The following is a 21918-nucleotide window of genomic DNA, read 5'->3' as shown; positions in this document are numbered from 1 at the left end:
AAAAAAAAAAAAAAAAAAAAAACTCCTCATCATTGATCCTATAGAATTCTCTAACTTTTTCCATTGGCTGAGTTTATATACAATAATTTGGTACATTTTTTTATTCAACAAACACCTTTTTTTACTAATTATGATTATCATCCACAACTTGATACTTTTGTCTTTTCAAAAATTGATAATCTTACAGTGGAAGATTTAGCAAATTGTTTATCATAGCTATATACAATAATAAAGATACAATTAAAAGAAGCTCAAGAATGACAAAAGATCAACATCCATGCCTATCACAAAGAACAACCACAATTCAATGTAGATAACATGGTATGATTAAATTGTTGTAATACTAAGACTACTTGTCCTTATAATAAGTTGGACTATCATAGGCTGAGAGTTTTTTCTATTTGTAAAAAAATCAAAGCTATTGCTTATTGATTACATCTATCGGTATTGTATTATATGGCGTTTAGCTTGAGAATGTACTAGGTACCTAGCTGTAGAAGATAAAGGAAAAATTGCAACAATAAATAATTAGTAACAATAATCGACTTTCGTAACAATAACCAATGGCAGCAACCAATAATCAATAACAATGACTAATAACTAATAGCAGCAGCCAATAATTAGTAGCGGTAACCAAAAATCAATAGCAATAATCAATATCCAATAGCAATAGTTAATAATCAATAATAGTAGCCAATAACTAGTTGCAGTAATCAAAAATCAATAGCAATAATTAATATCCAATAGCAATAGCCAATAATCAATAGTAATAATCAATTTCTAGTATCAAAAACTAATATCCAATAGCAATAACCAATATCCAGTAGCCAAAAACTAATATCTAATAGCAACAACTAATATCCAGTAGCAAAAAATCAATATCTAGTAGCAAAAAATCAATATCCAATAGCAATAACAAATATCTAGTAGCAATAACTAATATCCAGTAACAATAACCAATATCTAGTGGCAAAAACTAATATCCAAGAGTAATAATCAATTTCCAGTAGCAATAATCAATATTTAGTAGCAAAAACCAATATCCAATAGCAAAAACGAATATCCATTAGCAAAAACGAATATCTAGTAGCAAAAACTAATATCCAGTAATAATAATCAATATGAAATAGCAATAACTAATATTCAATAGTAATAACTAATATGCAATAGCCAAAAATCAATATCTAGTAGCAACGACTAATATCAAGTACCAAAAGATTAATATCTAGTAGCAAAAAACCAATATCTAGTAGCAATAACAAATATCTAATAGTAATAATTAATATCTAGTAGCAATAATCAATATCCAGTGGCAAAAACTAATATCCAATAGCAATAATTAATATCCAATAGCAATAACCAATATCCAATAGCAAAAACCAATATCCAATAGCAAAAACCAATATCCAATGGCAAAAATCAATATCCAGTAGTAATAACCAATTTCCAATAGCAATAATTAATATCTAGTAGCAATAACCAATATCCTTCAAAAATACAAAGCTTTAGTTGTCAATTTCTTCTAATCCAACTGTTGGATTCAGCTCAAAATTTTTGAAGAGCAAGATAGTATTCTTAACTTCAAATGGATGATAATCACAAAAATGAGCTCGGGTGTGGGTTCGCTTTCTTTTTCAAGACCATAACCCACAAAAACCTTAATAACCTTCAATCCAAATCTTCAATCAAGCTCAAATTCATAACACATATTAAACACAACTATAACCATTAATCCACAAATTTTCACTTATAGATCTATTACAAAATTCTTGAAATTGCCTAAAATGTCAATCCTATTTTATTTCATAAAATCCAAGTCATCTGAAAACAAACTTGACTTTGTAAAGCTCTTACAAAGTCATTATGAATCCAAATCATACAAAAATAATACTCATCAAAATCCTATCTAGTCTGCTTTCAAATCCTACTGCTCTCTGATTTGCCAAAGAATCCCAAAGTTGCCATAGGTGCTTGGTTTTGTGCCTCGGGGACTGATTTTGATCTAGGTTGATAACCAACCCTCCTCGGGTATCAAATTTTGTTTCTTTTGAGTTAATTTTTTATTAAAATCAGCTCCTAACTTCCTCCTATAAATGTTCATATTTTTTTATTTTTGTAATCTATTTTATTTTGCCTTATTTATGGTCCAATAAAATTAATAGAAGGCCATTTTGTAAAAGAAATATTGATAATTTTTAGTTTTACTATCCTTTTGATTATTAATTATATCTCTAAGATAATTTGCTGTAATACTTTGAACTAAGATTTCTTATATTATAATAATTTTTACACTCTTTCACCTATTAGTCGTATTACATCATGATACCAAAGTCTTTGAAGATCCACTTTGTATTTTACCTGTCCATTCTTGAGTTGTATAAGATAGTGAATATCTCGAGAAGAAGACAAATGCTACTTCTTCTAATAGAAGTGGATAATAATCAAGAGTTTGAGTTAGAAGAAGTCTTAGACTCATGGTGGTGCCAAAATAGATTGAAATATCTTATTCATTCCTACAGATATGATATTAGTAAACGCACATGGGAGCCATCAAAGTATCTTGCAAATACAGCAAAGAAAGTTGAAGTCTTTCATCAACAATATCCATCAAAATCAAAATGAAAGATAGCAAATCTTTTCTATAAAAGAAACAAGATAAAAGAAAGAAAATATTCTACCTTTTATCTTTTTTTATAGCTTCTGTGTATTTGTGACACTAAAGAGATGGACCAACAACCAATAGATTCAATTCAAGAGCTTTTATTTATGGACTTATCAGATGAGATATTGTGATTGTCACAACCTTCAAGATGATAAAATTGAGATGAAGATTCTCAAGAACACCATCTCTTTTCTTGAACAGATGGCAAGATACAACGTGTTTGATATCCCAACCTTAGAAGAGACTCTCAATGTTTGGTGATTTTATTAGAAGTAAGAACAACTCTTGATGGTGTTTCAAATGTTTCATTTGAAGGAAGTTACAAAGGCCTCAACAACGACCAAATAATAAGGTGGTCTTCTTGCCTTGGTATGAAATACTATCCATGGCTGAGAGGGCCTACCAACCATCTTTGAAGAGATTAGAGATCAAAGGATGTGGCAAATACAATTTTCTGTATTTTGGACGTTTTCAATATATAAAGACCGCTGTTGTGTTGTAACACGACTATATGGTGAAAATATAAATGAAAAAGATTTATTAATATTTAGTCATCTTAGATGTTAGAAACAGTGGCCAATTCCAGTGCCAATATTTAAGGGCCAATTAATGTCACCCCGTTGCAAGCTGTACCACCGAACGTTATCGTAATACGTGAAGTCTTGCTTGAGAATGCTCTGGGCACCTGGCTATGGAAGAAAGAATGGAAATTGTAATAACAAAATCCTAATTTTAATAGAATACTAACAATGCTCTAATTAGACCATAATAATACTAAGCAAGCTTAATCAAATTCAAAAAAACCTCAAAGAAATTTTAAACAAATAATAAGAATTCTTAAAGAAATATTAGAAAAAACACAAATATCACTCAAATACATCTCAATTCAATCTTAATTTAACTCTTGTTAAAATCCTATTGAACTTCATTCAAACTTTAGGCCAAAACTAATTGAATCTTAAATCCTAATAAAATCCTAAACCCTAAATCAAACCCTAAACAAATCTTAAATCAAACCCTAATCAAATCCTAAACCAAATCTTAACCAAATCCTAAACCAAATCCTAAACCCTAAATCAAACCTTAACCAAATTCTAATCCAAATCCTAAATCCTAAACCAAATCTTAATCCAAACTCTAAATCCTAAATCAAATCCTAACCAAATCTTAAACCCTAAACCAAATCCTAACCAAATCCTAAACCCTAAATCAAATCCTAACCAAATCCTAAATCCTAAACCAAACCCTAATCAAACCCTAAATCCTAAATCAAACCCTAATTCATACCTTAAATCCTAAATAAAATCCTAATCAAATCCTAAATCAAATCCTAACCAAATCCTAAATCAAACCTTAAATTCTAAATCAAACCCTAATCCAAACCCTAAATTCCAAACCAAACCCTAACCAAATCCTAAACCAAACCCTAAACCAAACCCTAATAATTCCTACAACAGATTTAATCCTCAATAATTAATGAATAAATCATTGATCTTAATTCAAATTTTTCACAATTCTAAAAAAATAAGTTAAAAACAAGCACAAAAAAATTGATAAGGATCAGAGTAACCAAATTGATGATAACCTCAAAAATGTGCTCTAGTATTGGTCGGCCTCCTTCTCCAATCTTGATACCAATCTTCCAAAGCCAATATCTCTCTTTTGCACCGTTCGATTGATCTCAAAATTCTCATACACATAGAAAAACAAGTCTAATATCCTTTCATGCAAGTTTCACTCTAATCCAAGCTGTAGATTGCAAGAAATCTCAAAAACCCCTACTAGACCTAAAATTCTACTTTTTGAGACCTTGACCCACTTAAACCTCAATATTCCTCAATTCAATTGTTAGATCAAGTTCAAATTCATGACACATATTAAAAACAACTATAACCATAAATCCACAAAATTTCACCTATAGATCTATTACAAAACTCTTGAAATCTCTCAAAACATAAACCCTATTTTATTTCATATAACACAAGTCATCCAAAACAAACCTTGACTTTGCAAAGCTCTTACAAAGTCATATCAACTTCAAATCACCCAAAATTAACATTTATACAAAGCTTATTTAGTTTACTATCAAATTCTACTCTTTGATCTTCAAAAGAATCCCAAAGTCGTCGTTGAGACTCGGTTTTGTGCCTTAGGGTCTGATTTCGACCCTGGTTCATAACCAGCCCTTTCTAAGTATCAATATCTAATTTTTCTAAGTAAATTTTTTCTAGAATTTACTCTTAACTTCTTCCTAAAGATGTCTATATCATTTATTCTTCCAATCTATCTTATTTTGCCTTACTTATGGTGCTACAAAGTAAGTAGAAGTTACCTCTCTAAAAGGCAGCATTGGTACTTTTTAATTTTTCTATTCCTTTGACTATTAACTATATTTCTAAAATAATTTTTTCTAATAATTTGAACTAAGATCTCTTAAATTACAATAATCTCTACACTCTTTCACCTATTAGTCGTGTTACATCATGACAACGTGACAATAGCGTATGCTCCACTGGGGTCATCGAACTAAATACCCTCTATACCAATGGGACGACCAGGATCATTTTATAACCCTACATGGAACAAGCCTAGTAGATATATACCAATGGAGACACCCAATATGTATGATGGGAGTGTAAGAAGACCACTTCGTTATTTTCATTGCAGATAGATTGGTCATTATGCTAGCAAATATCCCAATCCCAGAGCCGATGACAATTATGCGCCAATGTGTAGAAATAGCAAGTAGTCGAGGTATACTTATCAGCAATGTAATGCTCCATTCAATTTCAATAATCGAGATCAGCAGATCCAAAGCTAGAAAAAAATTGAGGAGATAAATCGGGGTCCTCAAGATTCTCTGATAAATTGGGTGGAATAAGTCCGTGCCGTTCTTACCAAGAATCGGCAAAAGAAAAAAGGACCAATTCAATATTCGGGTGAGTCTGATGTGAAGGACTAATTTGACCCAATTACGGGGACATCCAATCCAAGTCCTGGTATGGGCCTCTTACCCAATATGAGACTTGACTCGGTTGGGCAACTCAATGAGATCCTGAATACGAAGGCTTCGATTCTATTTCAAGTTGTTTCATTTTCTATGCTATTTTTGGAAAAAATCTTTTCCATGAAAAGATCTTTTTAGAGGCGAGATTTTCATAGAGGTGGGTCTACTATTTCAATTCAATGTCTAGGGCAGAAGAATAAGGGACCTCATGGAGTTAAAAGAAAGGAGAGGAAAATGAAGAGGGCATTCAGAGATCGAGATTTTGGGATCAGAGAGCTAGCTTCAAGCTCCTTCGAAAGGTGTAGAATTGGATTTCATAGGATTTAGGAGGACTTTGCAATCGTTGCTCAAAGTCAGTGTTTGTATTGGTGAATTGGGTTTATAGGGTTTGTGAGGACTTGCATTCGTTGCTGAAAGTCAGTGTTTGTATTGGTGAATTGGATTTTTGCAATAAAGTAACTGCTAATACTCTTGACTGTTTTGTGAAATTGGAGAGATATTTGTGGTTGAAATTTTAGAGGTATCTAGATGGTTGAGTATGCCAAGTGCATGCAAAAATTTGTGTTAATCTAACGGTATGGATAGAGGATATTTGATCATTAGTATAAAGAGGTATCAGAAGTTGACATATTGGGATTGTTTAGGGTTTTGTAATATCTGGAGATCTACCAGCTAGAATTAAGTGAATTTTGACACAATAAGTCGAGGACTTAAAGGTGGAGCTGCACACAAAGTTGAATGAAAATTAATAGTTAGAGAAGGAAAAATTACAAGTTACAATTTATCATCAACTTCTAAGCAGCAGTCAAGGAACATCAATGTGGATTTACGTCATTTTCTTACAATCTTTTGTATTCAGATAGTTGAAATCCACTAGAATACTCGGATACTTGTAAAACATCATTTTGTCTTTTATAGCCACACGCCCGGTGTGTTCTCAAGCAAGATAGCACGTAATACGATACCGCTCTTCATGGAACTCGTCCTTAGAAGAGTGGGTAATATCATGGGCATACCTAAGTATTCCAGTGAATACATATATGATTAGGTAGGAATAGATAAAAGTAGATAAAAATATGTTAAATTACATAAGACCTTTTAAAGAAGCTTTCTAGAAGCTTTATAGATGTTGCTTGACTTTACATGTGTTTATAGTTGATTGATAGGTTAGAAACTTGATCAACAAGCTAATCACATGTCAAAAGCTTGTAAAATAAGTTAATTATGTCGTGCATATATAGAAAACTTGTCTTGCAAGTTAAGATACATGTCTTACAAAGTCAACTCGTTTTAGAGGTCCTATAGGATATTGCCACATAGCTCCTAGTTATGAATATATATAGAGGCAAGTGTGAAGCCTTCTTCACTCTTATCAACACCTTTTTACTTGTTAGAATTGTTTCAAGACTTTCTAGTCTTCTTATTTTTGACAATAGCCATTTTAGTTTAATATTATATCACATTTTAAGTGACTTTCTAATATTCTTCAATGACACAAGAGTATATTGAGGATTTTTTTTCTTTGAGATTTATGTCCATGACATATGTTCATATTGTAAATCTGTTGTATAAGTTATTGAAAATATATATATATATATATATATAGAACAAGGAATAAAAGATGGCCATAGATGAATTAAAAGTAGTTTTGAAATCACCATCAGTGTTAAAGCAATTGACTATAATTATGGAAGATTGGTAATAGTGACAGTTGACACAAGTTCCATAGCCATTAGGTGGGCTATTAGATAAGATGATAAGAAAAGTAACTCGTTTTCAATTAGATTTAGAGCAAGAATTTTCATTGAGATGCAAAGAATATATCTAGAAGTGAAAAGAGAGCTTTAGGATGTACTTACCGCATTTAAGGTTGAGAGGAATTACTTAATAGGTGCTTATGTAGTATTAGAAACTGATTGCTTGCCTCTTAGATGTTGCAAAGAGTCTTCTATACTTCCATTGATCTTTTATAAGAGATAATGTAGGAGAAGTTGGTGTCATCCACATTACATGCAATCAATTCAATAGCCTTCTTTTCATGATGTTTGTAGTCCTTCTTCTCCATTGTATTAGTATAAATGCTTGCAGGCTCTTCACTTTCATCCACAATATCCCATAGGTCCAAAGAAGCCAACAAAAGCTCTATTATGATCTTCCAATGGTAGAAATTTTCACCTCTAAACTTTTCAATTGCTCTTAAGCCTTCACCTTCACTTGAAGCTATGTTTAAAGAAGAGATGTATCAAAAAAGATGAAGAGAAATAGTCCTCAAGCTCTCAAAATCATTAAGAAGGAGTTGTTGCTTTAAAATCTCACAATGCCTTTTTTATAAATAAACTAGTGTTTTCACTCTCAAAACACTCTCAACTTCAATTCTAGGACCTCTCACAAATTCAATGATCAATATAAATGTCTCAAACCAAATTTGTGACTTTTCTATCACTTTTATGGTCACAAATCACATCTAGGCACCATAAGAGGTCTTTTAAGCACCTTAAGCTCTTTTAATATATGAAACTACAAAGTTAGTCCACCAAGGATCTTAATCAATAAGAAAACACAACACTAGTATTCTATAACATCACCATAAGATGCAAATAAAACCTTGAATCCAAGATGCATTTAACAATAAGTAAGAGCAAACAAAGATCTAGATCTAAATCTAAATCTAAAAATTAGGAATATCAGAATCCTAAGATCAGCAACAACAATATGATTTACTCCACATAACAACAAAATCTTCATAAAACTTCAAAAAAACTTACAAAGGAATGTGAGTAGGCCCATAACCTATTGAAGAAAGAGAAGTAAGAAGCCACAACATTTAGCATCAGCAAGATTGCACATAAAATGAAGTGTGGAGTAAGATAACTCTGACTTCTAACATTCTTTATTTATAGCTAGACTTTACATTGCTGTAGATGAATATAAAAATTTTCATCCTTCTTTCTTTCATTCAACTAAACCCTAGAGTACTCTTAACTTAGCCGCCACCATAGTAGTATCTTTTAATCTTTTTTCTCTTTTGACTATTAGCAACTTATTATGGTTTACCTCTATAAGGTGGCAACTATACAAGATCTTGTTGATCTTCAACAAAAATAAATCTCACTCCAATGCATTTCTCTTCTCTCCCAATTATCATTATTGTTATTATTTACTCCCATTGTAGCCGACACTTAATTTTATATCAATAGAAAGAGTAATGAATCAAATATAAATTACAAATAATTTTTTAATGATAATTTTTTTAAAAGAAGAACTTGACGCCAACCTTTTCCTTAGTAAACCCACATGGAGATGACGAAGTTAATAAGATTGCAAAACTCGGGCTTAGGAAGTGGAGAAAGTAAAAGTTGTTAAACAAATTCACTCCCTTTGTGCAGGTGTGAACGGGACATCCAGTGTGAAAGCGATAAAGTGGACATTTGAAGGCGACGTAACCCCCCCCTGCGTAAAAGCGCCGGAACCATTTAGGCGTGCCTGACGCCGGATTCAGACGCAGCCGCACGTCTGAGGCTATAAAGTCCAGTGGGCGTGTCGGTGTGTATGTGTGTGAGAGTGAGTTCGTTGTTTTTTGTGGCGCACATCTCGCAGCTGCAATTTCGTCGGAGGGAGAGTGAGCGGGGACCAATGTGTGCTGGGAGATTGTGCTGAGAGGACCAGAGCGCGCGCGTGAGGTTCATTTCAGTTCATTAAGGGTTGTGGGTCCTGAACTCGGCAGTTTTTCGGAGTTGGGACGAGCCGGGAAAGATGGGGCTGGAGAATCGCATTCTGGTTCAGGTGGTGGGTCGCAATGGGAAGCAGATCATTGAGGGAGGTGTGGAAGTCGACGCGGAGGTCAGAACACTGCGAGTGTTGTTTGCGTGTTTTCTTTTGGATATTGCTCGGTAGCAAGAGCGTTTTGAATTCTAGCCTGCTCATCCTGTTCTGTAAACGTCGAGTGTGGCTGAGATTAGCTCTCTCTGTGTGCAGAGTCGTCTATCTCGAATAGATTTTTTTTTCTAATGGTTTGAGGATGTTTTTGGGACGACTGATTAAAATTCAATGATCTGGGCCCATGTGTTTAGGTTACTGTCCTTAGGTGTCTGCAATCTTGAAGATGGGTATACATGGAAGGGTTTTTTGTAAGTCTGCTTCATGCTTGTAGCAATGCGGTGGCGGTGTGTATATAGCGTTCCTCGGATGTGTGGATATCTGGTTATTGTGGAGCAAGTCGTTGCTTTATCCGATGTCAGAGTAGTTTTTGATATCCGTGCCATGTCTCGACGTTTTACGGCCTGTATGGTTGGACTAGTTGCTGAATATGTTGCGTTCTCACGCATGCATCCTATTGGAAAGGACGAGGAGCGTGTAGATGAATCCTCTCGCGAATTACCCCTTTGACTTGATTGAAATGTAGGCAACACTCGAGGACTTGAAGAAGGCCATCCATAGTCGAAGTACGCATACACTCTCAATTCACAGAAGTTTCCCATTCATGTTCTTGGTCCCTCGTTTGCTTTATCGTCCGTGTTGAAATTTTAGTTTCAATTCTGAGGTAATGTGATTTTTGGTGCGATGCAGATCGTAAATATTACCCCGAGAGGCAACGAATCACTCTGCCTCTCCCACCTGGACAGAGCCGCCCCACTCCAGTAGACGAAGCCAAGAAGCTGCGGGATCAGCTCGCTTCTGATTCCCCCCAGGTGGTGTTCAAAGACTTAGGTCCCCAAGTGTCCTACAGCACACTCTTTTTCTTCGAGTACCTTGGCCCTCTGCTTATCTACCCCGTCCTCTATTTCTTCCCCCAAGTTTACAGCTACTTTGGTCTCCCACTACGCAATAGCATTCATCCGGTGCAGACATTCGCCCTGTATGCATGGTGCTTCCACTATGCCAAACGAGAATTTGAAACCTTCTGCATCCACCGCTTCAGCCACGCTACTGGCTGTTTGGGACCTACATTGCCTACTTTGTGAATCACCCTCTGTACACTCCAGTGAGTGAGACGCAAATGTACGTGGGATTTGCGATTTCTGTTGTGAGCCAGATCTCGAACTTTTACTGTCACATCATCTTGAAGAACTTGAGATCTCTGGATGGAAAGGGGGGTTACCAGATTCCTACCGGGTTTCTGTTCAACTACGTCACTTGTGCAAATTATACTACTGAGATTTGGCAGTGGATCGGATTTAACATTGCCACCCAGACTGGGGCTGGGTACCTCTTCCTGGCAGCAGCAGGGTACATTATGACTGTATGGGCTATTCAAAAGCACAAACGCCTGAAAAGGGTGAGCTTTTATCACAATTAGTTAACCATTATATGTTCTGGATGTGATGCAATGAATGCGTGGCTCCTTCTCCATTGTTATTCCTGACTATGTTTTAGGGTTTCAATGCTAACTGCAGCTTCATTAATGTTTGTTAGTGCGTCTGATGCTCCAGTTGCTTACAGCACTTCGGAATATGCTTTCTGCAGACCTTTGATGGACAAGACGGGCGGAGGAAGTACCCTCGGAGATATGTGATCTTCCCTCCGTTTTTGTGAGCGGATTGATTGAGGCTTCGTTCATTACACTTATCTGAATCAACCACAGGTATGAGTTTTGGAGGCGTAGCCCAGAATTCAGCTGGTCGCCATTGACAGTGTGCTCTTTCTTTTCCTTTTTAACACTGGATGTATGAGTAGTAATACGGAAGCAGTGTGTGCATTTCGTGGAGCACCCGTATACGTTTCTCTTCACTTGTGGTAATGTGCATGAGGCTGGAAGGTAGAAGAAGCTGAAGTTGGAAAATTTTGCCAACTCACTTGTTTTCTCTTGGTCATTCATGAAATTATCCTATGCATGCTTAGTTTATTGAGATATGGTATTGGATGATTGCGGTGCAGTTCTGCTTTTAACTAGGTGTTCTGTAATCACTTCGCTGTGTTTTTTTAGAAATTCCAGGTCTACGTATTGTTCGTTGGTTTGCGACATTTCACATTCTTCAGGTACTCCAGGTCTACGTATTCTTCGTTGGTTTCGTTCGTTGCTTGAAGACCCTTGTCAAGCAACAGCCTACTATTAAAGCTTGATACATTTATTGTGGACACATCAAAAGGATGGCACTTTGTGAGTCAAGTCCTGTGCTTGGTAGGACTGTTCTTTTATAATGGTTTTTTTCTATTTCTGAAGACAGAATCTCAGTGAACACATCGTCTGGAATGTTAAAAAGAGTTTGAACTGGTCCACCATCAAGAAATGAATCTTGTGCAAGACGGCCTGCCATCATCCAGTAACATAACTTAAATCATTCAAAAGCAGCAACCACACACACAACATACACAGCTGGAATGCAATGAGTCTATATACCTGTTCATAAATTACCTATTTATATGACAAAAACCTACACCCAAATATACAAGGTCTTACAACCTCTCAAACGCTTCAACACTCGCCCATTACCTGTACTACTACACTACATGCTTGGAGTATTCACAATCATGATGCCTCAATATTCTCATACAACGACATCTGCTTCTTCTCACAAGTTACGCCACAAGGACATTCGTCTTGGTGAAGCGAAAATAAATTCCTTGAATTCTGCAATTAGGGATTACTTTTCTAAATGCGTACCACTTGAAAACAAAATTGTTGATGATAACAGCTTGCCTTTCCCACAAACCTTGGCTGTGAAGATCGGGTGAGTGCAGCCCTTTGAAATCTCGATCATTGCAATCATTGGAGGCTAGTCAATCAAGTTGTCACTGAAGTGGCCATTCCGGGTATGGTCCTCTGAACACCACTTGCGGACATAACGTCACCAAGGCCAGGTATGTCATGCGGGCTGCGATGCCAAACCAGAAGCCGATAATGGCACACGGCAGGGAAAAGGGACTCTTCACCCTTTCGTAACTCTCTAGCGTCTGCTGCCATATTTCGGAGACCACCAGACTAAGCAAATTCACCGCCAAATCAGTCATCGACATTGGCAGCGTTGACGATTTCTCACCATTTTTAAAGACGGCTCGATTGGTCTGAGCCGCTTCGTCCTTTCCTTGCTCGTAAGAAGTGCAGCTTGAACATTCTGGAGCGTTGGGGGTTGTATTCTCCTCGTGATATAGGGCTCTCGAAATGGAGTACCACACTTGCTCAAGGTCTTTCTCAAGCTCGACCATGCCATGGAATTGAATCTCCTCTCGCGCCCAATGGAGGAATCTTCTGGGTCCTCCACACACAAGCCGAACTAGCGTGTCTCTCTGCTTTTGCAACATGCCATGGATTTGTTTCTCCTTCTCAGTCAGCCTCCTCCCAGCCTGCTCCGCTGCAATTCTGTTCTCTTGAAGGGCATTTCCAAGTTCTTCCAGATCCCTAGAATTAGATTAACGAATCACACATACGAAGAGTCTCACTTCGCTTTCGGCGGGAAAAAAAGGGAAAGAGGGGGAGGGGGTTGTAAAAAAATATGCAGCATGGGTTACTCTTTACAATCCAATCAAACCCTAAAAAGCTCCAGTATGCAAGGTTCATTGTGGTATTCTTTACACAACCAACAACTTGACTGTTATGAAGTCTCAGAAAACAAAGTAGACTGATAATACGAGTCTTAAAGAAAGCCTTTATGGAACGGAAAAATTATAGAAGCACTGATAATATGGGATTAAAATACCTTGCTGATCTGTCATGCTCTTGCGTCAGGGCGAGAAGAGCATTATTGCACTCGTCTTGCACTCTCTGCAAAGAAAGTGTTGCCTCGTGAATTTTTTGTCTCTCGGCCTTCATATGTCCTTGCTCAGCCTCCATAATCTTTGCCATGGGTACCAAGATGTGCATGATGATTGTATGCAAGCGCTCTTCAGCTACACTGTTTGATGAACTAGCATATTGGGTATCAGCGATTTCCTGAACTCACGTTTAAATACCAGTTGTAAGGAAATTCGTCTGAAGGCTAACTGATTGTGCAACAACGAGTTAAACTCGCAATGCTATGGTGAGAATTCAAAGCTACCCAAGCTCAGAAGCATACAAGAGAATAGAATGTTACCACAAGGAGATGCTGCATGGATGATTCACTCCAAATTGCTGGATACTCTCGCATGAACCGCTCCAGCGATTGCATCAATTTAGTGGAAACCTCCTCTTTCTCAATCTCCTCGATTTCGCACAAGCCTTTGGGAAAGAGAGCCTTCCACATCTGGTAATCCCTGGTTGATTTACATGAGGCCTTCCTCGCGTGTTCACTTGCCTGCAGCATTGTGAGACGCCCTACAGCTTGCGTTCGGTTGCATCAGCACAACCTTCTCGGTTCCTACAATTTGCGAATTCCACTTGCTGAGGTTAAGTTAACTCGCTCAATTTTGTCGTGGTTACGAGTTCTTACGCTACGGACGCAAACAGGGGCAAAACAGATATCTAAAGTCTGATTTGTCTCAGTTGCGCTAAATACGTAGCAACAATTGATCGAGTCATATTGTTTCTAATGGTTATCCTGCAGAACAAACCTCAGAGCCGACCAAACCGACCATGCCGACCGTACCGTCCTGCAAATAAACAATTCATTTGGCGAAATTCTCATATTCATCTTATCGTATCGAGTCTTAGTGTTATCCGATGGGCAGTAGAGTAAAATTCACACAACGCTCTACTTGGGTTTTGAATACGTTATCTCAAACAGCGCAAAACACTAACCAATCGAGACAGCGCACCATGTCCCCCGAATTGCAAAACCTAAACCGAATTAGTATGCTCGCAAAACTTGAAGGTTCTAGGAGTCAATCCTCATCTTCAAGCAGTCCAGATGGTTCCACCAAGTAAATTTCCTCAGTTTAAAAGATTGTTCTTTGAGGTTCAGAGAACAATCTTTTATCTTTGAGGTTCAAAGAACAATCTTTTATCTTCAAAGTAAATGAAGACTTGCAAAAGAGAATGTCATGTTCATTTATAAAAATATTCTTATTGTAATATTCTTGTAAAAATTGTAAAAATTGTAAAAATATTCTTATTGTAATATAAACCATCATGAAGATAAACAAATAGAATTATTGCTGTTGGTTATGTTTCACACAAAAATATCATATACTTATTGAATAAAAATTAGTGATAGTATAAAATTGTGTCTATTAAATTTTTTTGATGATTTAAAATAAACAATGTCAATATTCCAATTATCAAAAAAAACTGGCTATGTTGCTTGGTAATGAATGTAAACATCTGTATAAAAAAACCAAGTAATCAACAAAGAACCACATTTTCCAAAATCCACATAATTGAAACAATAAAAAGTAAAAGTTCTAAATTATTTTGGTGTTTTTTAATAATATCCAAGGTTAGCTATACTAATTATCTAAATTTATCCAAAAAAGTGTTAGAATTCCAACTTGAATAAGAACATTTAAAATGCATGTGACCTTGATTTCTTCAATCAAAATAATGATATTTTTATGAGTGTTTTTGTGCAAAAAATATTTGTTTTCAGTTCCGAAATTACCAATCACAATTTTGATTAGCTAACTCCGAAAAACCCATTTACATTTTCGAAAAGTTTAAACAGTACCAGCAGAAAATAAACAAACAAATAGATCTTCTTGGTATGAATATAGAACGACAATGGCACAGTATTTACATAAAAATCTCTTGTTGGATAATGGTTTTTGTTTCACATAGCACAAACGAAAACCATTCTGGACATGGATCAGCTATGAAGTTATGATGTTGGACTAGATGCTAAACGTGTTCTTCCCATGCTTCGACGTCATAATACGCACATTAACGAGTGAATCTAACACGTTTTAGATGTCTTTATAGAGACAGTAATCAACAGATTTCACATATGGTTCTACGAATCCTAAGTAGGGCTTGTAAGAAGCGAATATATCTCACACTTGTGGTGTCCTTGGACTTCTGTGCTGCGATGCGACACTCATGGAACGCTTCCAGCACGTAGAAATCTTCGCGCATCGCGTGGAATGTCTTACGTGCAGTGGTCGTGCTCAGGTTTGACGCACGCGGAGTTCATAGACAGAAAGCAAGTGCCGGATTTCGATGGTCTCAAGTCCGATTTCGTGATTACCATCATCGCCGTTGGAATTCGTTTCTCTTTTCCTTTTTATTTTATTTTGTTTTTGTTTTTATTGCTCTAGATTTGTTGGATATGGACAACGGAAGGGCTACGGTTTTACTCATCCGCAAGAGGTCAGCAGTCCTGTCGTGAAGCTAAGATCCTGCTGTCTTGATTCAGTCGAATGTGCGCATGACGTCCTTAATGATGTAAGTGTACAAACGGCGGCTTCCGTTTTTTGTGATTGTATGATGTCGAGGAATGATTTGTCTTCTGCCTGAGGATTCCGTTCCTCTGAAGCGTATCAAGACAGGAACATCCGCCTTTGCAGAATTTCCACGCCCGTTCATTTATGTATTATGTTGTTGTTGTAGTTTTTCTCCCTTGACTTGTTCCTTAGGTTCTTATCCCGCTACGCACTTGTGAAACGAGCGCGAGGTGCAGATGTAGAAACTTTTTGCGCTACACTTTACATAACCTCACGATGAAAACAGTGTATTACACGCTTAAATTACAATATAGTTTACTGCAGCGTTCTGCTTTACTTGGACGCGTATGAAAGAATAACGCGTGAATGAGTTTCGCATTCGCGGCAGCGCCAGCAGTAGATACTGCAGCATATTTCCTCGAATGTGCTGGGATAATATGAACAGAGTGACTTGCCGTGTTTAAATTCCGAGGGTTTATACCCTATTGATTCGCCGCATCTCCTCAGGACTGGGTTGAAGATCATAAGACAAGAATTTCGTGACCGTGTCTGTAATGGAGGGTTACCTCATAGTTGGAGCACGTAGCGGGTATTTCCGCAAGATAGTCTCTGGAGCCTTTCATTTTTGGAACACTGCAGCCTGATTTCAGAGAGGGTTATTTGTCCAGAGGTGCGAGGCAGAGGTGCGACGGAGTACACTACAATACAGACACAAATTAGTATTGTGTATTTTATATACATACATACATACATACATGCGTGGCAGTTTTTGGCGTTTTGGAAGCGAGACGCTGAGCGTAGTCTCCTGTGGTAACACGCTAACAGTAGTGCGGGCACTTTTCCCTCCACTCGGCACGTTATTTGATTCATAGTTTTTGTTTTGAGTCTTGTTGTGAAGCCCTCCTCGCGTGGACAGAGTTGGCGGTGAGAATACGAATCTACGCCTTCGGATGCTGCCGCATTGAGGTCAAGTTGGGAGAGCGGGGCGGAGGTTATTGCCGGTTGGTGCAGGGTGTGTTTCGATTGTGAGTGTTCTGGGTTGGTGCGGTATGTTCTCGAGTGGAAGTGGTGGTTCAAGTTTAATGGATTGCTAGGGTGGACACGAGAGGGGAGAGGAGACAGGAGGATTGATTAATCGGAGAAAGGAGATTTAAATGGTTTAGTTTGAGTTTTTCTTAGCGGAAAGAGTTTAAAAGAGTGCATCCTTGAGCTGTAGCCCATGCTGTCGACGCTTCTCTCTTGATTTTTTCCCTTCTCGTTGGATCCCTTGCTGTAGTGCTGTGATTCTACATCATCTCCTTGTCAGTCTCTGCAGCTTCTCTTTTCTCAGCAGCATCTCTTTCTCTGTCAATTATTTGATTCTTTCTGTACGACCGACTGTAATTTGGTTTCAATATTTTGTGTTTTGTGTTTTGGAATTGTTTTAGCTCTGGTATTCTCACTTTGTCACTTCCTGCATAGTGTAGTGTATAGCTTATCTGTTTGCCTCTTTGTACATTACATCACTTTCACCAACTTCTCAGTCCAAACTTAACTTAACTTTGGAAGTGTCTTTCTGCATCACCCTTGAGATGTATCTTAAGACGAGGAACACGTGCATGCTTGAAGAGACACAAGCTGCAAGCTCCCCGCCTTTTGAGCTCATGGAGTTTACACATTCTCTGAATTTTACTCTTTTACATCGTTATTTATTCCAGTACTCTTAGTGCGCAAACTGTAGGCTCTTGGCTCGCATTTTGTACATCTCTTTCATTGATTACGTGAATACTAGCGAGTTATGCTGACGATTTTCTGATCCTCCTGGACATTGCAACCGTACGGAGCCAGGGGCTACTAATCCCTTTCCTATCGTCTCACTTACCATCATGGAGGAGGCTGCTAAGTCCACCGAAGATGTGATGAATTCCAGTTCTACTGGGATTCAGCAGATTCCCCCCAATCAAGGAAGAGGAGGCAAGGTTTCAATGCGGATGTCCGAGTTGCCTTTGACTATGTTTGAAACGATTGTTGCGCTCTGCATCTTTGGGACGTTCGCAATTGCGTTATTGGGCATATATTTAAGCATGCCCAGAATCGATCATAATCTTCTCAAGCTTCCTCGCACAGTGTCAGAATTGCGTATTTTGACGTAAGTCGACTGTAATAATTTTTGCAAATTCATGTAGTTGACCTGTATTAGTGCTGATGCCATTGTTTTCATGGTCATGTATTATCTTAATTGTAGGAACCTAAACTTTAGAAAGCACATCTTTAATTGTTATTCTGGTTTATCTCACTCGAAACTAATTGTTCTTTAAGGTTCACACTGTTTCTTTAAATGAAGATACAATTTAATGAATTGATCTACTTTAATATCTTGACTCCGCAGAGATTATGTATCAAAATATACAGATGACTATAAGCTGCAGGTACTGTTGGGATACTGCACAATTTACATATTTATGCAGACTTTTATGATACCCGGAACAATCGTAATGTCTCTCCTGGCGGGCTCTTTGTTTGGTGTGGCCCAGGGCATGGCGCTTGTGGTTTTCACAGCTTCAGCTGGAGCTTCTTGTTGCTATCTTTTGTCCAAGCTTATTGGTCGCCCCCTTGCAATGTGGTTGTGGGGTGACAAACTTCACTATTTCACCCGAGAGGTTAGTCTTGGCGTCTCTAACTCAATTCGGTGTCGACTGCATGCAAGCACCACTTCTGGGCTCGTGTTGATTGGTTGAAGAGGTGATGGGTGCTGACTGGTACATGCCATTGCTCAGAGGATTGTAAGGTCACTTTAATTAGTTTTGAAATTTCATTTCAATCATTCACAATTATTTTAATCTCCAATCACATACAGCTATCTACCCCTGTGCAGTAGACACTAGCATTTTGTATGTCTCTGCTTCTAAATTTTCACATGCTAATGGTTTTCTGGCATTCACGTTTATAGCGCTTTGAATTACGTCCAGAGAATCTATACTGTCAGTCGTCCCATGAATTTGTAGTTAACAGAATTGTATTTGTGCAGGTTGCCAAAAGAAAAGATTACCTATTCAACTACATGCTCTTTCTGAGAGTCACGCCAACGTTACCGAATACTTTTATCAATGTTTGTTCTCCAATTGTTAATATTCCCTACCCTATTTTTATTGGGGCTACAGTGGTTGGTTTGGTGCCTGCCACGTTTGTGACTGTTCGGGTGAGATATTTCGACTCATTTCTATAGTCGTGTTTTATTCACGTTATTATTAGTGTGAACTACTTGTGAACTGCGTAATCTTCTTGGTCATTTTTAATTTTGGTCTTCAATTAATTCATACTTTGTGTTACTTTTTGCTCTTTCATCTCTCCGAGTGTGTTGCAAACAATCATAGAGGTCTCCAGCTCTCAGATTCTACACCTAACAATCGTGGCTACATACTTTGTGGTTAGTAGTTGGGGTGTCTACAGTGCTTCTACAGAATTGTTTCAAGTTCTTGTGCAGCTCATGGTGACAATATGCCAACTGTAACTTTTTACTTAATTTCAATGTGGTAGTGCTGAATATAGATGTGGTAAGATAAGAAGTTTCGAGCTTGCTCTATGCTCGGTAACACAATTACTCTGCATTCATTTTGATATCTTTTAACTTGTTTTGGACGTATCAGGCTGGCGTTGCCCTGAACACGCTCAGCAGCTTCCGCGAGCTCTACGACTTTAAGACTGTAGCTGCTTTTTTTTGTATTGGCCTTGTTGCCGTTGTGCCAACAATTCTGAACAGGTCACAGTTGCATGATTCCGAGAAGCCTCACAGCAGCTGATTGGTGCTCTCTTTCATGCGGATTTGTCACCTATGGCATGCTAATCCCGCATCAGCATCAAATATCCGACGAGTGACGACAAGTTTGATTCTCGTTTATCCAGTTTACAAGGTGATATTCACCTACGACTTTTCCTGGGCGTCAATCTTTGGAAATAGGCAAGGAAGTGGTTTATTCTGTTCCATCAGCTTGGTTTTCTGAAGGATCTGCTTTCTATGGAAAACACTGAATATCCTGCTATTTTCTCATTCACTTCAATGTTTTTTTAGTGAACCCATCCAACAGATTTGAATACCGTACATAAACATCGATTGTGATAATATTCTTCTAATTGAAGAGATGTTGGTCAGACCATGCAAAGTATGGTTCCATAAATCAAGACTCCTGTAGAAGTTTCTCTGCCAGACGCACATTGGATAATAGCAGATGTACATGTGGCACAATCAGTAGCTTACACATTGGGAGTTACTGCTGATCTTCAGCCTAGGAACTCGACAATGACCTTGCTAGGTTCTATTTAAACCTCACATTAATACTCTCATCCAAACTGCAGATTAGATCTTGTGTGCTGATGTACAGTTTTATTTATTCCCACGGGTTGGAGACTGTAAATAAACAATTGTTTTCATTCTATGCAGGAGTCATGTTTGGGATTTACTTGACTAACAAAGCTCACAGTTACCTAACATTCCTGTCCTGATTGCAGAGATAACAAAGACGAAGAGAATTCCATGGGATTGTGTTATGTAAGTCACAAAGGACTCAATTGACCATAATGAAGCATATTGACGTGCACTCTTCTAGGATTTTGGACTATTTTGATCTAGTATTTAGTACAGAAGGATGTTTGTAGTTAAACTGCTTGTTTTGAGCAGGAATGCATTACAGGATGGTAGGCAGGTTGGTAGGAATGTGTTTATTAATTGGGTGGTTGAGGATGGTGATGTAATGTGCTTTAAAGTTCTAAAAAGTAAACATGCACAATTGACTGACACAGAAGCTCATGCATTGGATTGATAACAAAATTTGAAGATCTTTAAACTAAATTTCTAATATTATCTCAACACCAATGTAGTGCTTTAAACTGTCTTTTCACAAACAATCACATTGATTATGAAGCTTGTTTGATGATTTATTTGAAAATAAATAAATCTTCTTTTTTGTTTTACATCCTAGAATCGAATTGCATATATATATATATATATATATGCAACTTTTAATAAATCAATATTACGTATTATAATAAGTATAGAATAAAATGGAACATAAATAATCTAAAAAAATGTATGGATAGAATATATTTATATAGTTAGCAAAAATATAAAAATGAAAGTTGTTCTAACCATTGGTTCCAATAAAGACAATAATATAATATCTTTATTTAATTGCATATAAAATAATTATATACCTAATATTATAATACATAATTTAATTCAAATTTAAATTGTAAGTACAATATTTTTCAGAAAATACTAAATATACTTTTCAAATTGCTATTTCCACTCTCTACTTTACTTTTGGACTACTCCTAAATTATCCGCAATGCTAAATATACTTTTTAACATCCTAAAATCTATTTCATTTTATACAAAAATGCTACCTCCATCCAAAACTTCTTACAACTCATAAAAAGAGATGTTGCTCTTTGAAAAGGCATTTGCTCTTACAAAATTATGTTTTATTCTTCTTCAAAAGAAGATTGTATTGAAATGTGACTATGGAAGCAAATATAATCCATCAAAGAGCCTAATAGATGCAAAATAAATTTGTAAAAGATCTATATTGAAAACTAGTTGCCTATTTCAACTCAATAGATACTTATGTTAGTTGGATAAGTTCTAGCACATTACGATTACTAAAATGAGCATAACTATGAGCTTTCTAGGAACATTGCTAGATATTCTAGTATATGCTGTCTTGAGCATCATTAGTATAAAGCAATGCAACAAATTGTTGTTGCTCACATTGCTGTGAAGACATTTTGCTCATTCTAAGGTAAAGCAATCCAAGCACATAGGCAATAGTAAAGACCATAATGACAAAGTATGCATTTAAAAAGTTAAATTTGGTAGTTGCCCACCTATCTTTATTCTTATGGATCAACTTTGAGAAGAGAATTTTTTCTTTGACTACAATGTAAACAATACTAATCAAGTTGCATACCTATTTTTTGCACATCTTGCTTGTGTGAAGCTTACATGTAAGTGTTTTTATATCCTAGTCATGGATTACATCTACAA

The 21918-nt window shown here is 36.9% G+C and overlaps 2 protein-coding genes and 1 pseudogene across 12 annotated transcripts; 2 read left to right on the top strand and 1 right to left on the bottom strand.

Annotated features, from left to right (window-relative positions):
- Nucleotides 1-9210: 9210 nt before the first annotated feature.
- On the top strand, nucleotides 9211-11479 carry LOC112278515 (very-long-chain enoyl-CoA reductase-like; annotated as a pseudogene). The gene is made up of 4 exons (XR_016500899.1): nucleotides 9211-9509; nucleotides 10072-10111; nucleotides 10236-10944; nucleotides 11133-11479. The product of XR_016500899.1 is annotated as a very-long-chain enoyl-CoA reductase-like (transcript).
- Nucleotides 11312-14466, bottom strand: LOC112278514 (uncharacterized). 5 transcript variants are annotated; one of them, XR_002968716.3, is made up of 5 exons: nucleotides 14136-14310; nucleotides 13679-13942; nucleotides 13304-13536; nucleotides 12320-13005; nucleotides 11764-11916 (listed from the first exon to the last, which is right to left on the bottom strand). XR_002968716.3 is itself a non-coding variant. In XM_090247539.1 (4 exons), the coding sequence occupies exons 1-4, from the start codon at nucleotides 13886-13888 to the stop codon at nucleotides 11735-11737; spliced, it is 984 nt and encodes a 327-aa protein (XP_090103665.1). In that variant the 5' UTR covers nucleotides 13889-14314; the 3' UTR covers nucleotides 11312-11734. The 5 variants fall into 5 exon arrangements, 4 of the variants coding, with proteins under 4 accessions (XP_090103665.1, XP_024367880.1, XP_024367879.1 ...); XM_090247539.1 differs by having other exon boundaries at nucleotides 11312-11916; nucleotides 12647-13005; nucleotides 13679-14314; XM_024512112.3 differs by lacking the exons at nucleotides 11764-11916; nucleotides 14136-14310 and adding an exon at nucleotides 14323-14466 and having other exon boundaries at nucleotides 12004-13005.
- A 1300-nt stretch (nucleotides 14467-15766) lies between these two features.
- LOC112278423 (putative membrane protein At4g09580) lies at nucleotides 15767-20677 on the top strand. Of its 6 annotated transcripts, none has more exons than XM_024511899.3 (5): nucleotides 15767-15900; nucleotides 17727-18027; nucleotides 18268-18538; nucleotides 18907-19077; nucleotides 19526-20309. In XM_024511899.3, the coding sequence occupies exons 2-5, from the start codon at nucleotides 17765-17767 to the stop codon at nucleotides 19676-19678; spliced, it is 858 nt and encodes a 285-aa protein (XP_024367667.1). In that variant the 5' UTR covers nucleotides 15767-15900; nucleotides 17727-17764; the 3' UTR covers nucleotides 19679-20309. The 6 variants fall into 6 exon arrangements, 3 of the variants coding, with proteins under 3 accessions (XP_024367667.1, XP_024367666.1, XP_024367670.1); XM_024511898.3 differs by lacking the exon at nucleotides 15767-15900 and adding an exon at nucleotides 16790-16911; XR_002968691.3 differs by lacking the exon at nucleotides 15767-15900 and adding an exon at nucleotides 20385-20677 and having other exon boundaries at nucleotides 17622-18027; nucleotides 19526-19789.
- Nucleotides 20678-21918: the final 1241 nt, after the last annotated feature.

This window comes from Physcomitrium patens, chromosome 25, assembly GCF_059467195.1.
Source record: "Physcomitrium patens ecotype Gransden chromosome 25, ASM5946719v1, whole genome shotgun sequence".
Classification (NCBI taxonomy): Eukaryota; Viridiplantae; Streptophyta; class Bryopsida; order Funariales; family Funariaceae; genus Physcomitrium; species Physcomitrium patens.
Note: the sequence above shows the minus strand (reverse complement) of the source record. Positions and strands in the feature narration are given on the sequence as shown.

Bases quoted from the DNA above. Each gene is read 5' to 3' on its own strand.
- LOC112278423 (XM_024511899.3), top strand. From the start codon at position 17,765: ATGGAGGAGGCTGCTAAGTCCACCGAAGATGTGATGAATTCCAGTTCT. The intron at 18,539-18,906 runs GTTAGTCTTGGC...GTATTTGTGCAG, and splicing joins TTCACTATTTCACCCGAGAG to GTTGCCAAAAGAAAAGATTA. The intron at 19,078-19,525 runs GTGAGATATTTC...TGGACGTATCAG, and splicing joins CCACGTTTGTGACTGTTCGG to GCTGGCGTTGCCCTGAACAC.
- LOC112278514 (XM_024512112.3), bottom strand. From the start codon at position 13,888: ATGCTGCAGGCAAGTGAACACGCGAGGAAGGCCTCATGTAAATCAACC. The intron at 13,537-13,678 runs GTAACATTCTAT...ACGTGAGTTCAG, and splicing joins CCATGCAGCATCTCCTTGTG to GAAATCGCTGATACCCAATA. The intron at 13,006-13,303 runs GTATTTTAATCC...ATCTAATTCTAG, and splicing joins GAGCATGACAGATCAGCAAG to GGATCTGGAAGAACTTGGAA.